This window comes from Bipolaris zeicola (genome assembly GCF_000523435.1).
Source record: "Bipolaris zeicola 26-R-13 unplaced genomic scaffold scaffold_10, whole genome shotgun sequence".
NCBI classification, from domain to species: Eukaryota; Fungi; Ascomycota; class Dothideomycetes; order Pleosporales; family Pleosporaceae; genus Bipolaris; species Bipolaris zeicola.
In genome coordinates, this window is record NW_006912059.1 from 145,487 (window position 1) to 164,380 (window position 18,894).

An 18,894-nucleotide genomic window follows, 5' to 3' on the forward strand; every position below is an offset into this window, starting at 1 on the left:
TCGTCACGAGCATGCCGAACCACACTGGCCTACCGCAGCCTTGTATAACGTAAGGCTACCTTTGGATTCGGTCGCGAATCGTGTGGGGACGACCATCCACCCCGAATAAGTCCCTCAAAACCTTGGCACCTACGAACGCCGACCGTTTGTCCTGCAAACACTCCACTTTCCCCTCTACTAGCTATCACTGTATACATTATGACGTCTCACTAGTCGTTTGTAGCAACTCACCCTCACAACCCAGGTTCACGCGCAGCGCGACCTGATTACAACAATCCAGCAGCGCTCCCGCCAAACCTCACTTTCTTTTCTTACCATCTCCTCAACCAATTCAAGAACCTCTTGTCGCAGTCGCTACCTCGTCATCACCGCACGGGAACTCTCGTGCCGCATTGCTTGTTTTTTGCGTTTCTTTTGGACACTGTCGTAGTTTCGCATACTGACACTGAGAAGATATAGCAAGTCCAAGCTCTATACACGGCAAGCGTCATGGGCTTTACTAGAAGGTCGCGGCGCAAGGCTGCAGGCAGCAACGAGGGCGCAAGGGGCAGATCCAGAGGCCGCTCTCGTACCCGCCGCGAGCACCCTCAGGGTCGAAATCAGTCGAACCCCAAGAAGTATGGTTATCTCAACGGCATGAAAAACGACAGTGAAGATGAAGCCCAGAGCAATAAGCAGTTAGTGTTGCATGCCCAGCGTTCAGTCCCGCGTCAAGCACAGCCAGAAGCATTCTGCTCCCGTTTCATCAACCCAGCAGACATCCCTGCAGTCACAGACGATGAAGACAACGAAGTCTCTTCTCTCTCCGAATACGAGTCGCTAGAGAGCACCGAAGACTGGGAGCACCTCGTACCTCAAACCCCCACCGCAAACGTGAGCCCCAAACACACACCTCTTCCATTCATCCCCACTAACCCCCAAACCCCCCAGCAGTCCCCCTCGTATCCGTTCCCGGGAACCTGGTCCGCGGCTCTCCAAGACTCCAACCACGCCATGACCAAAGTCAGCAGCGCAACCCTCTCGTACGTCGGCGCCCTCGCCACCTCGGGCATGAGCAAAGCCACGCGGAGCATCAGCGCCGCCGCCCTCTCCACCACCAACAAGTACGCTGCCTCCCTCACCAGCTGGGGCCTCGCCAAGTCGGGTTTCGGCCGCAACGAACTCCCCGCCCCAATCTGCAAGTGGCTCACCAAGAAAGAAGAGGCCGACAAGAAAAAGAGCAAGGCACGCATCAAGAGTGAGATGTCCCAGCGCGAGTTCACCGATGCGAGGGGCAGGTATGTGCTTGATATGCATGATACTGATGCTGCAGGCGATTTCGTACGCAAGGATAAGAATCTGTCAAAAACCAAGGAAGCTGAGGCTGGAGAAGAGACCGGTTGGGGCGAGCAGGAGATGAGGGGCGGTGGTCCTTTTGATGATCGGTTCGCTGTTGCTGATACTGACGAGAGTGACAGCGAGGAGGAGGAGGACGCGGGAGAAGATGATGGTCTGGTCAGGATGTTTGAGTTTGATGACTGAGTGCTTGGCGACTCGGTTTGACGATTCAGCTTGACAGCTCAGTTTGATAACTGAGAGTTTTTGTACGTGTTCACGAGACAGCGACAACCTACGGGCGTTTGGTATATTGTCCAACCGACACAGCGATTGTACAGGCACTACCAAGGCGATTCAGCCGTACTTTTTTCGCTTTGGGTAACTAGTCGGGTTTCCTGGACTGGGGGTCTTTTTTTGTACAAGATAAATGCGCGGGAATACACACGCACACGGAAACGTCGAAAGCTTCCCGACATCGAATGCGAAGGAAGCGTCGATTCGACTTGAGGAGCTCTGAAGTCTCCTTCCTTGTATGGGTTAATTGAACTGAAAACACACTTAAATCACATAAATTAGATTCAAAAAAATCGATGAACTTGTAAAAAAGGGGGTATTTTTGTTCGTAATTCTGGTTACATTGTAATAATACCAAGCAATAACTACTCTACTCATCAAGATATACAGACATGAAAGGGAAATGGTACACACACATCATCATCTAATCATAACAAAAAATGCCTGGTCGAATGCCCACTTTTTCGCTCTCTCCACAATCCCACGCTTACAACTTCTGCTTCTCCAGACCCTTCCAGCCCCACTCTTGCGCGATCAGCTCGGCAGCACGCTCACCGATACCAAGCACAGTCAACATGGGGTTGATAGTGGGCATCTCGGGGAAAACACCAGCGTCGGCAATGCGCACGCCCTTGAGGCCGCGGACCTTGAGTTCAGGGTCGACAACGGCCTTCTCATCCTTGGTGATGTCGCCCATTTTGGTGGTACCGGCAGGGTGGTAGACGGTGTGGGCGACGCGACGGCCGTACTCGGAAAGATCCTCATCAGAAGTGATGTGGGGGCCAGGTGCGACCTCGCGCTTAATCCAGTTGGCGAATGGGGCTTGCTTGGCGACTTCTCGCGCAGCCTTGAGACCAGCGACGATGGTGGCGGCATCGTAGCCTTCGGGGTCAGTGAAGTAGCGGAAGTCAAGAGCAGGCTTGACGTTAGGGTCAGCAGAAGTGAGGTAGAGGCGGCCGCGAGAGCGGGGACGGGGAATGTTGGGGGTCATGCAGAAGGCGTCGATAGGAGAGTCGTAACCCAGACTGTTATACGTTAGAACTTGGTTCTTCTTGAAAGTCATTCTCAACTTACCGAGCAGTGTTTAGGCAGAAAGGAATCTGGTAGCAGTGCATCATGAGGTCAACAACCTCGCCATCATCACCAGCCGCGTTGGGGACCTCTCGTCGCAGAAAGATACCAGCATCTGAATCCTGGGTAGTCTGGTTTGCAGGAACAGGCTTGTTGAGCTCCCAGAGGATGATGCTCTCTGGGTGGTCGAGCAAGTTCTCACCGACACCGGGCAAGTCCTTGACAACGGGAATGCCAAGATCGGAGAGTTGTTGCTTGGGGCCAAGACCGGACAGAAGCATCAATCGGGGGGTATCGACAGCACCTGCACAGAGAATGGTTTCGCACTTGGGGTTGAGGGTGAGCTTCTCGCCGCTCTGGAGGGTGATATTAACACCAGTGACCTTGTTGCCTGACACGTTGATCTTGCTGACCCATGCGTTGGTAAGGACGGTCAAGTTGTTGCGAGTCTCCTCGCCACGGAGAATTGGATGGATGTAGGCTACACTGGCGCTGCTTCGGCGACCATCATCAGGATTGTATGCCACCGAGAAGAAGCCGACTGAAGGCTTGAGAGCACCCTTGGTCTTGATCTCGTGATTGAAATCGTGAACTACAGGAATGTTCAAAGAGGTTGAGCATGATTCGACCCAGTCAAGGCAGAGCTGATTTCGGTGTTTCTCGTGCACGGGCTGAACGGTGTTGCGGAGGTTGTCAAGCACGCGCATAAACGTCTTAAAGCTCCATCCCCTGCACCCTTGCTGCTCCCACCTCCTGCAGTCGTATTCAAACGGCCTGAAGGAGATGAGCGTATTGTGTGAGGAGCAGCCACCTAAGACCTTTGCACGTGAGTGTCGGATGTGAGAGTTGCCATTGGGCTGTTCGGTAGTGCCGTAGTCGTAGTCGAGTTCTCCTCCGAGAAGGTTGAGCCAGTCCTTGAGAAGCAAGACACGGTCATCCATAAAGTCGCTTGGGCCAGCCTCAATCAAGAGGACTTTCTTGTTGGGCAGGTACTCTGTGAGGCGCGAGGCAATGACACAGCCAGCTGTGCCTCCTCCGACAACGACAAAGTCGTAGTCGGCATCCTTGGGGATGGACGTCACAGTCTCAAAAGCCATGGTCGCGTGTGGGTGGAGGATGAAGAGGGATAAATTGGTGAGGAGGATACTTCCTTGGACTCTACCAAGTTTTCACGTAGAGGCAAGCTTATATGTATGTAGACTATGGCGTGAAAAGGTCAGTCTTGTCAGCACGGACCTGGGGGTCACGATCGGCAGAGACTCGGATACCCAAAGGGAGTCGATTGAGTGGTGAGGCTGGGCGGATGGCGTGTCGTAGTTCCGCTGCAGGATGTGTAACTTGCTTTCCAAGATAAGAGGGCCTAAAAAGGGCCGTTTACGATAGGGCCGGAACGATGCACGTGCTTTGGTCAACGTCTTAGCTGTGCGTGTCAGCGGGAATGCGATGGCTGAGCGGGGAAACGTGAACTAAAGGAGGGAGGGGTTGTTGGCGACGAATCAAAGACGAGAGCTGTATCTTGTCTGCTGATGGTGTTGAAGGGACCAAAGGCTTTCTCTCCCGCCGTTCGTTCGTCCCATATCGGTCGCGAGGTCAGCAACGCAAAAAAAAGCGTCGCAAAACTGACCAATGACGCCATTTCCGTACTGGGACTAGTGCACCCCGCTGATTGTGCGAGTTCCGAGCGTGGGATCCCTGCCATTCCACGCCGCACTTTACCCGATCCAAAGGCGGTGAGCACGACAGCCATCAGACAAGGCGTTTTGTGCCACCTGCGAGAAACTCTGAGCTCAAAGACGTCGCGCCATCCCGCTGGCAACCGCTGCGCATTGCCCTCCATTTCCTGGCATACGTACCACCAAGACCATATTTTTGTCCGACGCGATCCGCTTCTTCGTTGACTAACCTCAGACGGGAAAGCAAAGTGCAACGGCTGCATACAAGCTCCCCCTGCCTCTAGCTATCACTCTGCATAGACTACCTATATACAAACGTTGGCGCAAAACCTCGTACCTTGACGTTACATCATCTCTCAAGGACAAAACTGATACCTTGCAGTGGACAGTCGGTGCTTGATTTGTTTCCTGCCGTATTTCCATCTTCGTGACATCCCCGTACAAGCCCTGTTTTATCCTCACTTGTTGCTTCTACTCCATTGCGCCAAACAGACTCCTTGACCATGTCTCTCCCATATGCGCCTCGCTCTGCCTACTACGACGGCAAGATACAATCAGGCTGTTCTTCATCTACATTTCAAACGATTGATCCCGCGACTGCGCAGCCTGTCGCGAACATTCACGCAACTACCAACGCTGGCATCGATGCTGCCATAGCCTCTGCTCACAAGGCCTTTCCAGCATGGTCCGCCACGCCTCCCATCGAACGCGCGCGCATTCTCCAACGGGCCGCAGCCATTCTGCGTTCGCGAAACGATGAACTCGCGAGAATTGAAACCACCGACACGGGCAAGCCCTTCTCCGAGACCTCGACTGTCGACGTCGTCACAGGCGCAGATGTCTTGGAATTCTTCGCCAACCTAGTCGGAGGAGGCGGTATGAACGGCGAGACGGCGCCGCTACGACCAGACGCATGGGTATACACAACCAAGAGTCCTCTGGGTGTGTGCGCAGGCATCGGAGCGTGGAACTACCCCATTCAAATCGCTCTCTGGAAATCTGCTCCCTGCCTCGCCGCTGGAAACTGCATGGTCTACAAGCCGTCAGAATTCACACCTCTCCACTCTACCGTCTTGGCCGACATTTACGCAGAAGCTGGTGTGCCTCCCGGTGTCTTCAACGTAGTCCAGGGCGGCGGCGACGTCGGCGCATACCTCACCTCGCACTCTGGCATTGCCAAAGTCAGCTTCACCGGCCAAGTTTCTACGGGCAAGAAAGTCGCAGGTAGTGCAGCCGGCGGTATGAAATACGTAACCATGGAGCTCGGCGGCAAATCCGCCTGCATCATCCTTCCGGACGCCGACATCGACCAAGCCGTCGACGGCGCCATGCTCGCAAACTTCTTCTCCACAGGCCAAGTCTGCACAAACGGCACCCGCGTCTTCGTCCCCGAAGCCATGAAGTCACAATTCGAGCAGCGCCTCCTCGAAAAAATGCAATACATCCGCCCAGGCGACCTCTACTCCCCCGCCACAAACTTCGGCCCTCTAGTCTCCAAACCGCACTACGAAAAAGTCCTCTCCTACATCCGACACGGCATCGACACCGACAAAGCCACCTTGCTCCACGGCGGCCCAGAGTCTCCAGCCTGGCTCACCTCGCACCCCGACGCCTCATACAAGCAAGGCTACTGGGTCCAACCCACCATCTTCACAAACTGCACCGACGCCATGAAAATCGTCCAAGAAGAAATCTTCGGCCCCGTAATGTCCATCCTATCCTACTCCTCCATCGACGAAGTCGTCGCCCGCGCAAACAACACCCCGCTCGGTCTCGCCGCCGGCATCTTCACCAAAGACCTCAATACAGCGCATAAAGTTATTGCACGCTTGGAGGCCGGTATCACGTGGATCAATACCTGGGGTGAAAGCCCTGCGGAGATGAGTGTGGGGGGTTGGAAACAGAGTGGTGTGGGTGTTGAAAATGGGAAGAGGGGGCTTGAGGCTTGGGTTAGGAATAAGAGTACCTTGGTTGAGATGGGTGGGGTTGTGCCGACAGTTTTTGCGAAATTGTGAAAAACACGTGGAGAGAATGGGGGGTAGGAGGCGGAAGCGAAGTTTCTTTTTTTTTCTTTTTCTCTTTTGTGTATATTATTGAAGATAGTTTGACATGAGATTCGGAATGTGATGAGCTTATGAGATATCTCTCTTTTTTTTCTTTCCTTCTTCGTATGACATGAGCTTTCCTTACCCATCATTAGTCCATTGCACACGCATATACAAAACGCAAAGGGAAAATTGACAATGTAGCCTAGGATCTCTGATTCTTGACATTTCACCAGACCATGTTTTCCATGTTACTGGTAGAAAACCCCTCGGAAGAAAAGAAGAAGAAGAATGGTGGAGACGTAAGTAGGATCGTAAAGGCAATTATTTACATTGGCGTGGGTATGTAACTTTCGTTTTTCAGAACGTTACTACGGGGTATGCAACAATTTCTATTTCCTTCCCTCTGCACGTGTGTTACCTCAACGGCAAGACCTTTTCATCTTCAGTAACATCCGCTACGTTTTTCACGGGCAAGGCAGCGGGGCTAGCCGCAGGTGTCAAATGCGATACCCCGGCCTTAGACGCAGACGCATCGTCGTCCTGAAGGCCCATCTTGACCCTCTTATTCACATAGCCTGGGTTAGGACTCGCCCAGGTGTAACCAAAGGCTTTACCCAGGACCTCTTGCACACCCTCTGCGAGAATCTGAACTGCCTTTCGGCGATTCGTACTCCATTCCCACGCGCGGTACCAGCGACCAGCCTGGACAGCGGTTTCCTGGCCGCCCTCGAGGCCGTCGAGAATCGAACGCCAGACCAACATTGTCTTTTCCAGTTCCTCTGCGCGCGACACGCCGATGACGCTGACGCCGAGCTTAGAGCCGCCGACGTCGTCGATGGATTCGTGCTGCCAGGGTAGGCCAGACGCGGGGTCGCCTTTGGAGCCGCATAGCGCGCCAGCCGAGATCCATGTCTCGAGCGCGAAGCGTATAGCGATGACTTCGATGCGCTCGCCGTAGCCGTCGCAGAATTCGCTGGCTTTGCGCACGGCTTCGCGGATATCAGACGGCGCAGGATGGAAGTCGCCCAGTGCGCCGACGGGAATGCCTTCACGACGAAGAAGTCCCATACCGAGAATCGATGCGTTGGGGACAACATCGACGCCCGCGTTCTTCAGACGCAAGACACCATTTTTGCCGGCGAGCTCCTGGTTCTGAAGCGTAAAGTTTGCATACGACTGCACTGCGTCGAGGGGCTCGCCCGTCTCGCGCAGAATGAGTTCAGCCAAGTCGCCCAGTACATCCAGCGGATATCCTGAGATACCAATGTATCTGATTGTTCCCTCCTCGTCTCTGATACGGCGTAACTCCTTGATTGCTTCCAGAACCTCTGCCGCGCTTACAAACTCGACGTCGTGGCAGTATACGAGATCCAGGTACTCTGTTTGCATGCGCTGCAGACTCCTCTGGACGCTATACTGCACCCATTCTTTGCTGTAATCAAACTCCTCGCTTGCTATCCGTCCAACTTTTGTCAATATCATGTATGAGCTGCGCGGGAACGTCTCGCGGACAAAGGGTGTAGCGAGCGCATCGCCGAGTAATTGTTCAGAGGGCCCGTAGTAGGGCGATGTGTCGAAAGCGCGGATGCCATGTGTGAGGGCCGATGTGACGAGACCCGTGGTGTCGAGGGCATAGGGATCAGTATTGTATAGGTGGTTGAAGGTTGCGGTACCGAAGACGAGGGGCGGGAGAATGGACGAAAGAGGGGTACGGCGCCCATTGACAAAAGTATAGGGAAGCGGCTTTTGGCGTGTGGGAAACTTGGCCGTCGTCGTTGCGTGTTCAACCGGTGTTGTCGCCATGATTAACAAGTAGGGTCCACGGGGGTCTCGGCGATTATAGATGTCGTCTAGGAGATATGTGGAAAGGGTTGTTCGTCTCCAAAAGAATAAACTAACTGCCGAACGGTCACTCGTATAACGTCCGTGTCCGCGAGGCTATCGTTAGTACTCCCCGCGATATGGACAGGCAGGTAGTACAGTCGACGATCCCCAATAGAGAGCGAAGAAAAGCAAAGGTCGAGTATCCTTCACCAAACCCTAAAGACAATTCTCGGTGTACGAAGTCCGAGTCGCGATTCGGCAAAAATGGTCGGGACACGATAGTGAAGGGAGAGTTGCAAGAAGAATGGCGGGGGAACAAGCACCGTGTAAAAACATAAGTAGTAGTAGTAGTAGTAAAAGAGAAAGGACACCCCTCCATTCCTCCGTAGTCGCCTCACATTTCTCCTCGCGGCATCTACTAACCCACGTCCCAAAAGCGTGAATCAATGTCTTCACCACCGGTCCGTTTCGGCTTTGGGCTCTCTGGCTGGCCGCGCGATTGCAGCAACACATGGACTAGTCAAGTTTGGCATGCATGGCGCCATCTGCATCCAGTGTCACGTTTTTGTTACTCCGCGACGTCAACAGCGTCCGCTAATTCGCCAAACAACAAGAGTAGATGGAGTGCAAGGCAGAGAAGGAAAAAAAGTGGGCGATAGGAAATGATTCATGCGTGTAATGTGGTCGAGCGTGGGCTGGGTTGGGGGGCTGATGCAGTGCTATTCTTGCAAGATAGATCCTTGTCCCTTGTAGCCGACCTGGCACGTGTCATCTCGCCTAGTAGTGTGCAAAATGCACTGGTCTGTGCGCTACGGTTTGGGTGAATGGATCCTAACCGACCGACGAAGGATTCTGCTTTGCCCTGAGGAGCATGGCCGGATAAGCACTCGGCAGGCATATTCCATGCTTCCATATCCCGATAACCAGGTACAAATTCAACAAAACTACTGTTGCGAAATAACGCCCGCGGCCAGCCGCCTCATACGCGTACTAGTAAAGTCCTGTCATATGTCGTAGTAGCCTCTGCACAATTCGGCCCGCGGAATCCATGTTATTCAACATCACCACAAGGCGGATGCCTAGCCCGGACTCCGGACTTCTACCGCCCGGTCGAGGTATCCAAGTAGGTCAGGGGAAGACTGGAATTACTAACCATGTATTCATGAGCCCGACATAGTACGGGTTTTTAGGGTATCGATGCAAACTCCGCAAGAAAGACAAAACGTGATATACATCTTCTAGTTTCGCTGCAATAATAAGAACATTTCTATGCTGTCATCGCTCCCGTTGTCCAGCTCGCTGTATCCCTCTCTTCTTCCTCCGGGAAATGCGGCTCGACTGGGCGGCCGTAGCCCCGGATGCTGAGGATGCGATTTCGACGGGCTTACTACTACTTCATGGCTTGATGGTGTATCTCGTCGTACCGCTTTTTCCATTGCGCTCGGATTATCTTCCTTCTGGTTAAACGATGCTTGTACCGAGCGTGCTCCCGAAGAAGACTCCTGGATGCCCTTGTGCGCACGCAAATGTGCCGACCGACGGGGATACGATGACTGCGAAGAGCTGGCGAAGATGCGCGGAAACATTTTGTTCATCAAAGGTTTGCAGCCTGGAAGGCATCCGCATGCGACGCCCACAGCGCTTTCAATGGACATGATGATAAAGACTGAGCCTCCATACCCTGTTTTAATCCGTCTTAGTATCTGTGCTTGGGCGGATCATGTAATCGCTCAAGGTAAAAGGAAAGAACAACATACAGAATGCGTCGAAGGAGACGAGATACCGGTACGTAAAGTAGAGTCGTACAACCCCAGCAATGCATACACTATTGAGATGTTAGGGTCGGGTCTGTAAGCTAATAAACCAAAGTAAACTCACATTACGCCGAGTGAAAACATCATAATCAGTGTCAACCGCTGTCGCCGTGATACCTGAACATTGATGAGGTTTCGTGCAGGCCACAAAAAGATCACAAAGTCGCTCAAGGTATTTTGTCCGCCGTGAAAATAGTATATGGCTTTGATGTTGAGGCATTTGGCAGTGCCAATGAACTCGAACACTTTCCAGTACGTGCTTGCCGGCCTGTGACGCTCATTTTCAGCACACCATGTTCAGGTCAAAGGTGTGGATAGTTCTTACGAGCATTGGAATAGTGTCACGAAAAAGCAAGCCGTGTTTAGCGTCACTGTGTAGAATATCATCATATGGCAAAACCACCTGTCGAGCTTGGCTGGAAAGATGCCTACGCACTTCGTGTTAGGTCATGGTTCGGTCGACTTTGTAGCTTGATGCCCACTTACGTATGTAGGTCAGAAGAATGGCGACTTTCATAAAAGTCGTGATGGCAGTAAAGAGCAGCTGAGTAGCCATACCCATCTAGACAAGCGTGAGCATGAGTACCCTCTGATATCCCATACGACATACCTGAGCAGCCTTCATCGAGCCATAGAGTTTCTCTGGGTGAATATCCCCTTTTTGAAATCAGTTATTAGGCTTGGTTATATCAGAGAGCAGAAGCATACATAGATGATAGCCCATCTGGTACTCTGGCAGCATGGATATTATGAGCATGATGTTGCTCCCAATACACAGCACCTACGAGTGTTTAGCTGTCGACCTATAGCAATAGGGCTTTGCATATTGAACTTACTGCTGCAATGGACATCAACCCATCATCCCATCCTAATGTCTTTACAAGAACAGTCCGGCAATACAGTCGACATGACATGAAAACGGCGACCAGGACACACATTGGAATGACAACACCCAGTGCCATGGGCAAGTGGTTGATTGGGTCGACATAATTCGGCGGCGGGAACGACGCGAACTCCTCCGCAGTGGGAAACCTCGAGGTCATTTCGTCTCGCGCACCGAAACGGTGAGTCGACTCGAGGACGAAATCAGAAAAAAGAAAGATGAAAATAAACAGTGGCTCCCAAGAAGCAAAAGGCAAGGGGCGCAGCGCTCGGGAGCATCCGCGGATATTATAGCCGGCATACAGCACATGTACCCCGCGGTACGTAGGTACAGCCAGCCAGCCATCGACAAGAATTTGAAACTGTCTTGAAGTAGACTACGGCATGTCTGTTGCGTGGCGCGGGATGGTCGTTGCTAGCACTTGCTCAAAACAAGCCCATTGTCCGAAGACGATTACCGATCTCCAGGCTACCCTTCCCGACGACAGGATTTGCAACCACGGGTGGATCTTCCTTTTCTGATTCCCCACCAGTCAGAGAGAAACCATGCTAGCTGAGTATCTAGTAATAGTATTGTGGCACACAGATAGGCTACCAACGAGCCAATTCTCCCCTGCAAGTGCTTGGTTTCTTGCACTCCCTCCCCACGGCACATAGTGCAGCTCAGGGGGTGATTAGGATTGCAACTGTTATTTTGCCGCGGCAGCTATAATGGGGCGTATCCTAGGCCTCAGCTGAAGTGACGGGTTGGGACGACCGGATTAACACCCCTGCTACTTGAATCACTGGATACTTAAGTGCCGCACGTGGCTGCACAGCCGTTGTAGGATCCATGCACTCCGCTGTGTCGCGTCGCTGGGACTGCCGCGACATTACTCATCACAACTCCTGAGTTGAGTTGTGCAAGAATGCTCCATCTTGGGAGCTAAGCAAAGACTAACCGTTGCGGGCAATGTAACGAATTTTTCCCCAACAATCCTTTGTGGTTGGCCTCGAATCCGCAATTCCTGGGCAAAGGCATGTGGTAATCGACATGATCCCTGCTGGACGATCCGTGTTATTGGTAATGTCCCCCGAGTTTGGGCGAACCTGGAGCTTGTCCTTGAAACATCAGGGTCGGCGAGGACCGATGTGTTTTGCGCGCCTTGCTTCCTAGTGTTCGGCAATAGCTGCTAGATTGGCCGGTACTTTGCCACGTGCCTGTGGCTGTCTATGCACATAGATATGCCAGAGGTCAATTGTGCCCGCAATATGGAAGGTGAATCGGTCAATCAAACCCGGCTGCCTGTCACACCGTAGTGTCAACGATAAAGCCGAACGGCTCTCACTAGCTTCTGGAAGCGCACCTTGGGATGACATCGGGTAGCGACTCAGGTTGGCGTAGTGTTTCACCTAGACGGCAGCTATATGCTAGGATACAACGCCTTACGTGCAGCCAGACGCGTGATGGTTCATCTTGATGCAATACTCGGCCCGTAGCGTAACCCAAAATCGCAATGTCCCCGCGCTCTTGGCAAGCCTTGTATTGATTTACGCCCACGCAGAACTTTGTCAGCTACCCGACGTTATGCCTGACTCCAGAATGTGGTCGACCAGAACGCATCGTCGCTTGTATAGTAGCGGTATATCCCATTGATTCCAATTGTAGTCAAATTCGGCACTTGTGAACAAGATGACGTGGTGACGTCTTTGATCTAAGACGTAGATGGCGGTAAACTTCGCTCTGTAACCGACGCCGGTAGTTGTCTCATCATCTGCGTATCCCTGCGCGTGTGAATGCTTGTGCCATGTATCTCTTTTGTAGTGTGTGCAAAGATTGTAACGATCGTTGCAACAAAAACAGGGGTGTAGTATCCTGGCAAGATACTAGTGTAGATTTCGAACAAGAGCTGCCATAAAGGGCAAGAGTTTAGGGCGCTACTATCTGTCATTCGACAGAGCACGACAAGGCGATAGCACTTCGCAGTGTCATTGGCGGCAAGTTTATAAACCGTTTCTCAAAATGGTAGGCGCTGTGCTGCTTCGTTGATGATGTCGTTATCAACAATCGTCTCTAAAAGGGAATCATCTAGAGTTCATTGTAAGTACAGTGGAAGCATGTAATCGGTGTGACGACAGGACATCTGGCGTCGTTGCAATGCAGTGCTCGAGACTTATTCGATGTATGAGCGATCACCCTGGACCTTGAAGGCGCAATGGTGTTCACCCAAAGTCCACAAGCGCACACGGATTGCCACACAAGTGGCTACAACACCTGGTCGAGCTTTGTTACATGTCTGCAACAGAGGGTCTTGGTCGATCATACCCATCTCCAGTAAAGCAAGTCGCGTGGGGGGGGGGGGGCTCAAGAACGGGGGTGTTTGCCAGTTGCTGTCCAACATCACAGCCGCACCGAGGTAGAGCGCGATAACCTCCTCAGTGTTGATTATGCATCCAAAATTCCCAGGCCAACGTACTCGATGAGTCCAATCGGAAAACACAGGACTTTCGTGCTCCGGAGATTAATGCTCTTGATATGTGCTGGGTTCAACCTTTGGAATAGATTTGGTAACAGTCCGAGGAGCGGTGAAAAATACCGGGTTTTGCCTTATCGTCAGATGGAGATGATGAGCAATGCCATTTCGAACAGACCTTGTCCTTATGCCAAGGACGGATATGTAGTTCCTTTTGGCGATGAGCATACTTGGGCAGGTTTACACTGATCCACACCCAGATCAAGAATTGGTCCAGATGCACTCCCTGCACAAAATCATGTGCCATGCCAGATGTAATATATACACTGGACCACACAACCGCCAATTCGCTCCAGGTAGCATCTTTGAGGGTGGCTGGGAGTCACATGCACCTAGCAGAATGAGAATGTGGTGTTGAGATCCATGGGACATTCCACGTGTAGAGTAGTTCCAAGTTGTAGTGGTGGTCGAGAGCCATTACACTGGGACTGCAAGAGTACAGGAGGCGGTGGTCATTTCCTGTCATGGGTGAGGTCCGGCTCTAAACCCACCTCCTCTAAAATGGTTGCATGTTAACAAAAATCGTCCAATGACTAGTTGTCGTCGAGGGGTAATTCACGAGGGTTGAAACTGAAAGCAGCTGAATTAGTGCTGATCATGGAGAGTGCCGAGGCTCTGGACGAATGCATAATCGCAGCCACACCCAACGGGACATAGATCAAATGGGTTAGCAAATGCTTGGACTTGAATTTTGACTTGGTACCGTTGGGAATCAGCCCATGTTGAAGGCGGGGCAAAGGGCCCTAGCACCTGCAGCAACGGTCGTTGACAAAACCCCTGCGGGGGTGTACGGCGCTCGAGTGGCTATGAATCTGGCTTTTCTGATCCGGCTTTCATGGCCCAGAATACGATTGCTATCTCCTTCTTGGTGGGCGTAGGAGCGGAGCCGCGTGCAGCGGTCGTAGTACCATTTTAGGGATGAACCGCTGTTTTCCCGCCCCCAGGTACCTCGCCCTGTGCGTCTTTCAGAGCCGTGTCCGCTGAGCGATCTTGTGGGCCGGAACTCCAGACCCGTCTTCCCTCCCGTTTGCGACGTAGATCACAACTGTTGAACGAGTCAGTTGCGACGACATGTTGTTGAACCGTCGTCTGTTGAATGGTGTGGTATTTGGTGACGTTGAAGGAGTGGTCGAGATTGTGCGTGAAACAAGTTCTAGGCGCCACACAGCTCAAATAGGAAGGACCCTCAATATCATGCGTACTCGGTCCGATAATGGACCATACCTTTCTACAGCCGTAGTTTGGTGTTGAAAGCACATGACGGCCTGCAACAACCCCAGTTTCCAAGAAATAACCACCCACGCCTGGTGCACTCGCCCCTGCGGTTTCAACGGGCAGCCTCCAGTGACTCTGCGATTTGCCACAATAGGAACATTTTCTTCGGGCCGATTGGGTGTAGCCTTACTACATATACCACACCGAGGCTACGCGTGTTAGATAGTAACGCGCGTAAGGCGGAGTCAACGTTGTCTGTCTTGTGTTCGAACCTAAGTAAATATGGAACACCGTCCGGACTCTGGGTTTTCCCTTGGAAGCGGGGTCCTGGGAAAAATCTCGGAACAGAGAGATTGCTCTGGTTGAACGAGCATTCAGGGTTTACCGAACTTACCTCGGTATCTTTACAGTAGTATAGATGGACTGGAGAGAAAATTCTTCAAAATCTACATCAGGTTGCAAAAATCACACAAGAACAACAATTTCTCCATTCTGCCAGGGGTGTTCTGAGCCAGAGAAAAAGCCCATGTGTGCCCCATAGGAACATACCGATTCCACTACCCCCACAGAGAAAATAAAGTGCATGGCGGGGAAAAGATTCCGACATACTCACTTGACCGCGAAGATTGAATTGTTTCGGCATCTGACAGTCTTTTGTCAATACGAGTACCACTTACTTCCCCTCACCTAACGCTGCTCTTGACCGCTCCTTCCCCCCCCTCCCCCCGCACAAGACAGTTCCACCACACAGATTCAGTCTCAAAGAACAACACACTAACACCCAGATCTAGACTTCTTCCAACTGTGCATCTGATTTGAACAGCATGCCAGGAGATTACAGCATCAGACAATGTTGAACCAACCATATCTGCGAAATTCTCAACAGACGTGAAGTGATCTAACAATACGTAATGCTTCTGACTATTCACTCTCTCCAGTCTCTAATCGAAAAGTTTCTGCTTTGCCACAGATCGACTCGAAACTAAGAGCCTGGACACTACAACTTGACACTGAAGTCTTGCTTGATGAATTCAAAGATCATATAAGCATATATAATTGATCTGGTCTCTTGTTAGATGTTAGACACCATATCATTCCTGCACAAGTGAACACTTGCTATAGAACCTTCTAAGATTTCTCGGCAACGCAAAAATATTCTCATAAACGAACAGCAACCCCCCCCCCTCTTACTCTTCCCCCTCACCTATCCCCTGTCTGCCCAGCCTATCCAGCACTCCCCACCTTCCTGGTACATATTTCTCCACCACTCCTCATTTACACCCATCTACTGACTTACCCACCAACCCTCAAGAACCGCCATCAGCCCCTCTTCCTCTTCTCCCATCAAAGAAAAGTCCCATGACACCACCCAACCCCACAAAACCATGAGCCCACTTACCTCGTCCCCCCTCACCACCCCATAATCCAAGCCAACCACCTGACGACCCGCAAAACTCTTTGATAGAAGAATGCCTTGCGAGAAAAAAAAGCCTAATCTGATAAGTCTTTTCCAAAAGAAATCACAAAGAACATAGGCTATTACCCAAGTGAAACTATAAACTTTCAAAAAAAAATATCTCCCTTAAAAACAGGAGAATAAAAGGGAAAGGAGAAGAAGAAAATCAGAACCACATACGACATGCAAATTTGCTCTTCGTATGAATTCCCCTTTGCTCGAAGTCTTTGGGAAAAAAAGAACCTCACAAATCGACGTCGTTCTCCCAAATCTTATACCTCCCCCGCCCCCACCATCCTCCCAAGATGGGAAATAGTGAAAGAAATTAAAAAAAAATACTTGACTGTATGGAAAAGAAAATGCTAACACTACTCCCATGCATCTATTCATCTCATGAAATTTTTAATACAAAAAAATGGGCCAGTGAAGATCGTTACGCAATATACTCAAATGTATGTAGCTGACTACACAGGATTAGGTTACTAAATTTTTGAAGGGTGAGGAAAAATTCCAAGGTCATACTGTTACGACAAAATATATTCTATCGAGCCCACCTCTTTTTTTTCGACACGAAGGAAGAAAAAAGACTTCTACTCCCCTAACCCAAGACAACGAACAAAGCACCACATCACAGATATAAGTCTCAAGTCAAGTGAAAGGACAGAACAGAAAGGGGAGAGAGAGAAAACCAACATTCCAAATGTCTTCATCATCTGATCATACAAATAAAGATGCCCGAAAGGGTTCCGCCTTTCGGGTCTAAAATCGGGCCAGCTATCATCCTTGCCTACGCCAATCCCCCCCCCATGTCCATGCGCGATATACACTGAATCAATCGCATAACCCAGAGCTATAACTACCCATTGAACTAACCACTAACTTCGACACTTATACTCTGAGCAGCTTAGCAGCGTAGTCGGCAATCAAAGTCTCGGTGGGGAAGCTCATCTCCTCGAGCTTCTGAGCGTAGGGAGTGGGGACCTCAGCACCGGTAACCCTAGCGGGGGGAGCCTCAAGGTAGTCAAAAGCGTACTCGCAGGTAAGCGCCATGATTTCGCTTGCGACACCGAAGCTGGGGAAGCCAGACTCGACGCAGAGCATGTGGCCGGTCTTCTTAACAGACTTGACAATGGCCTCTACATCAAGGGGCTTGATGGAGCGCAGGTTGATGACCTCGGCCTCAACGCCGTACTTGGACTTGAGTTGTTCGGCGGCGACGAGGGACTGGCCGACGCAGCGGGAGAGGGTGACGATGGTGAGGTCCTTGCCGGGGCGCTCGATCTTGGCCTTTCCAAACTGAGGGTACGGTTAGCATGCTGGTCAGTGGGTAAAAAGGTGGGGTGTCTTACAGGAATGACAAAATCGTCCCTCTGGACTTCCTCGCTGACGGGGAAAGAGAGACCGTACAGAAGCCTAGCTTACGTTAGCAATGTGCATATCGACTGCGCCATCAATGTAACCTACTCGTTCTCCAAGACGACGACCGGGTTGGGGTCACGAATAGCAGCCTTAAGCAGACCCTTGGCATCCTCTGCGCTGTATGGCGAGACAACCTTCAATCCGGGAATGCTTCCGTACCACGCAGTGTAATCTTGCGAGTGCTGGGCAGCGACACCAGCAGCGAAACCGTTGGGACCACGGAAGGTGATGTTGCAGGGCTGGATACCACCAGACATGTAGTGGGTCTTTGCGGCGGAGTTGATAATTTGGTCAATGGCTTGCATGGCGAAGTTGAAGGTCATGAACTCGCACTATTGTCTCCGTCAGCATTGCTTTTGTCGATCAGGAGGGCTGGAAAATACTTACAACGGGGTGAAGGCCAGCGAGCGCAGCACCGACGGTCAGACCGGCGAAACCAGATTCGGTGATGGGAGAGTCGATTACCCTCTTCTCACCGAAGCGGTCGAGGAGGCCCTTGGTGACCTTGTAACTGGGGAATCAATCAGCACCCGGTTTAGCTTGAGCCCAATTCAAATCAATGGGAAGTATGCTGCTTCTGATTGCAGCTGTCTCTCCCTCATCGCACAATTGAATTGTCCGAGATTGGCATGGTGGGTTACATACGCTCCATTGTATTGCGCAACTTCCTCTCCGAGCACAAAGACTTTATCATTTCGCTCCATCTCCTCGGCCATGGCCTCATTGAGCGCCTCTCGCACAGTCATCTCCTTTTGTCCCGACGCATATCCTCTCCTTGCAATTGACGGTGTCAGGGCAGCGGCGCGGAAAGCAGGTCGGAAAGCGGGCGCCTGTCGTGTCGAGGCCATGAGGCGCGAGGCCGGTCGGAGGAGCCTTGAGGCAGCCATTGTGTGTGATGTGCGAGTTTTAGGGGGTGTGGTGAGGAAATGCCGGAGGCGAGTACTGGCCGCTGAGGCTTCTGGTGGTTGCTGGGGCTGCTGGACAATTTCTTCGGAGGTCGGGGATGCGAATCGTTGGGGCCCTGAACGCGCTAAGTCATAAAGCTTCGGGTGGGTCCCCTACTCTCAAGTGCGAGAACACCCGACACTTGACTTCTTCAGCTCCGGCAGCCCTCAACGCCGGGGATCAACACCAGCGCCGGGGAATAACGCCTCTGCCGGACGGACATCCTAACTCGAATGCTGCACCGCATTTCCATCCCAGACATGTTAATAATCAACACAACCCTCGAACATTCACTCATCCTTCTCCCAAGTTCAGTGTCAATGCCCGATGGGCGTATTACGTATTTCATTCTCCTCTATCTTCACCACGTTTCGCGTTACCGTCACCTACCCTAGACCTTGCTTTGCTACCAGCTATTATACT

The 18,894-nt window shown here is 51.7% G+C and overlaps 6 protein-coding genes across 6 annotated transcripts; 2 read left to right on the plus strand and 4 right to left on the minus strand.

The window, feature by feature from the left end:
- Positions 1-489: 489 nt before the first annotated feature.
- On the plus strand, positions 490-1,521 carry COCCADRAFT_1307 (uncharacterized protein; the record flags this gene model as incomplete). Its single annotated transcript, XM_007709595.1, has 2 exons — positions 490-873; positions 931-1,521. The coding sequence occupies 2 exons, from the start codon at positions 490-492 to the stop codon at positions 1,519-1,521; spliced, it is 975 nt and encodes a 324-aa protein (XP_007707785.1).
- Positions 1,522-2,098: 577 nt separating this feature from the next.
- Positions 2,099-3,779, minus strand: COCCADRAFT_1308 (GMC oxidoreductase; the record flags this gene model as incomplete). The annotated part of the gene is made up of 2 exons (XM_007709596.1): positions 2,099-2,636; positions 2,686-3,779. The coding sequence occupies 2 exons, from the start codon at positions 3,777-3,779 to the stop codon at positions 2,099-2,101; spliced, it is 1,632 nt and encodes a 543-aa protein (XP_007707786.1).
- A 1,079-nt stretch (positions 3,780-4,858) lies between these two features.
- Positions 4,859-6,370, plus strand: COCCADRAFT_1309 (uncharacterized protein; the record flags this gene model as incomplete). The annotated part of the gene is made up of 1 exon (XM_007709597.1): positions 4,859-6,370. The coding sequence occupies one exon, from the start codon at positions 4,859-4,861 to the stop codon at positions 6,368-6,370; it is 1,512 nt and encodes a 503-aa protein (XP_007707787.1).
- Positions 6,371-6,817: 447 nt separating this feature from the next.
- On the minus strand, positions 6,818-8,206 carry COCCADRAFT_84610 (uncharacterized protein; the record flags this gene model as incomplete). The annotated part of the gene is made up of 1 exon (XM_007709683.1): positions 6,818-8,206. One exon carries the CDS (start codon positions 8,204-8,206, stop codon positions 6,818-6,820), a length of 1,389 nt encoding a protein of 462 aa, XP_007707873.1.
- Positions 8,207-9,465: 1,259 nt separating this feature from the next.
- On the minus strand, positions 9,466-11,084 carry COCCADRAFT_1311 (uncharacterized protein; the record flags this gene model as incomplete). Its single annotated transcript, XM_007709598.1, has 8 exons — positions 9,466-9,908; positions 9,985-10,052; positions 10,106-10,309; positions 10,367-10,469; positions 10,528-10,603; positions 10,652-10,698; positions 10,750-10,822; positions 10,878-11,084. The coding sequence occupies 8 exons, from the start codon at positions 11,082-11,084 to the stop codon at positions 9,466-9,468; spliced, it is 1,221 nt and encodes a 406-aa protein (XP_007707788.1).
- A 5,911-nt stretch (positions 11,085-16,995) lies between these two features.
- Positions 16,996-18,413, minus strand: COCCADRAFT_32968 (uncharacterized protein; the record flags this gene model as incomplete). Its single annotated transcript, XM_007709643.1, has 5 exons — positions 16,996-17,403; positions 17,457-17,520; positions 17,572-17,858; positions 17,914-18,037; positions 18,172-18,413. The coding sequence occupies 5 exons, from the start codon at positions 18,411-18,413 to the stop codon at positions 16,996-16,998; spliced, it is 1,125 nt and encodes a 374-aa protein (XP_007707833.1).
- Positions 18,414-18,894: the final 481 nt, after the last annotated feature.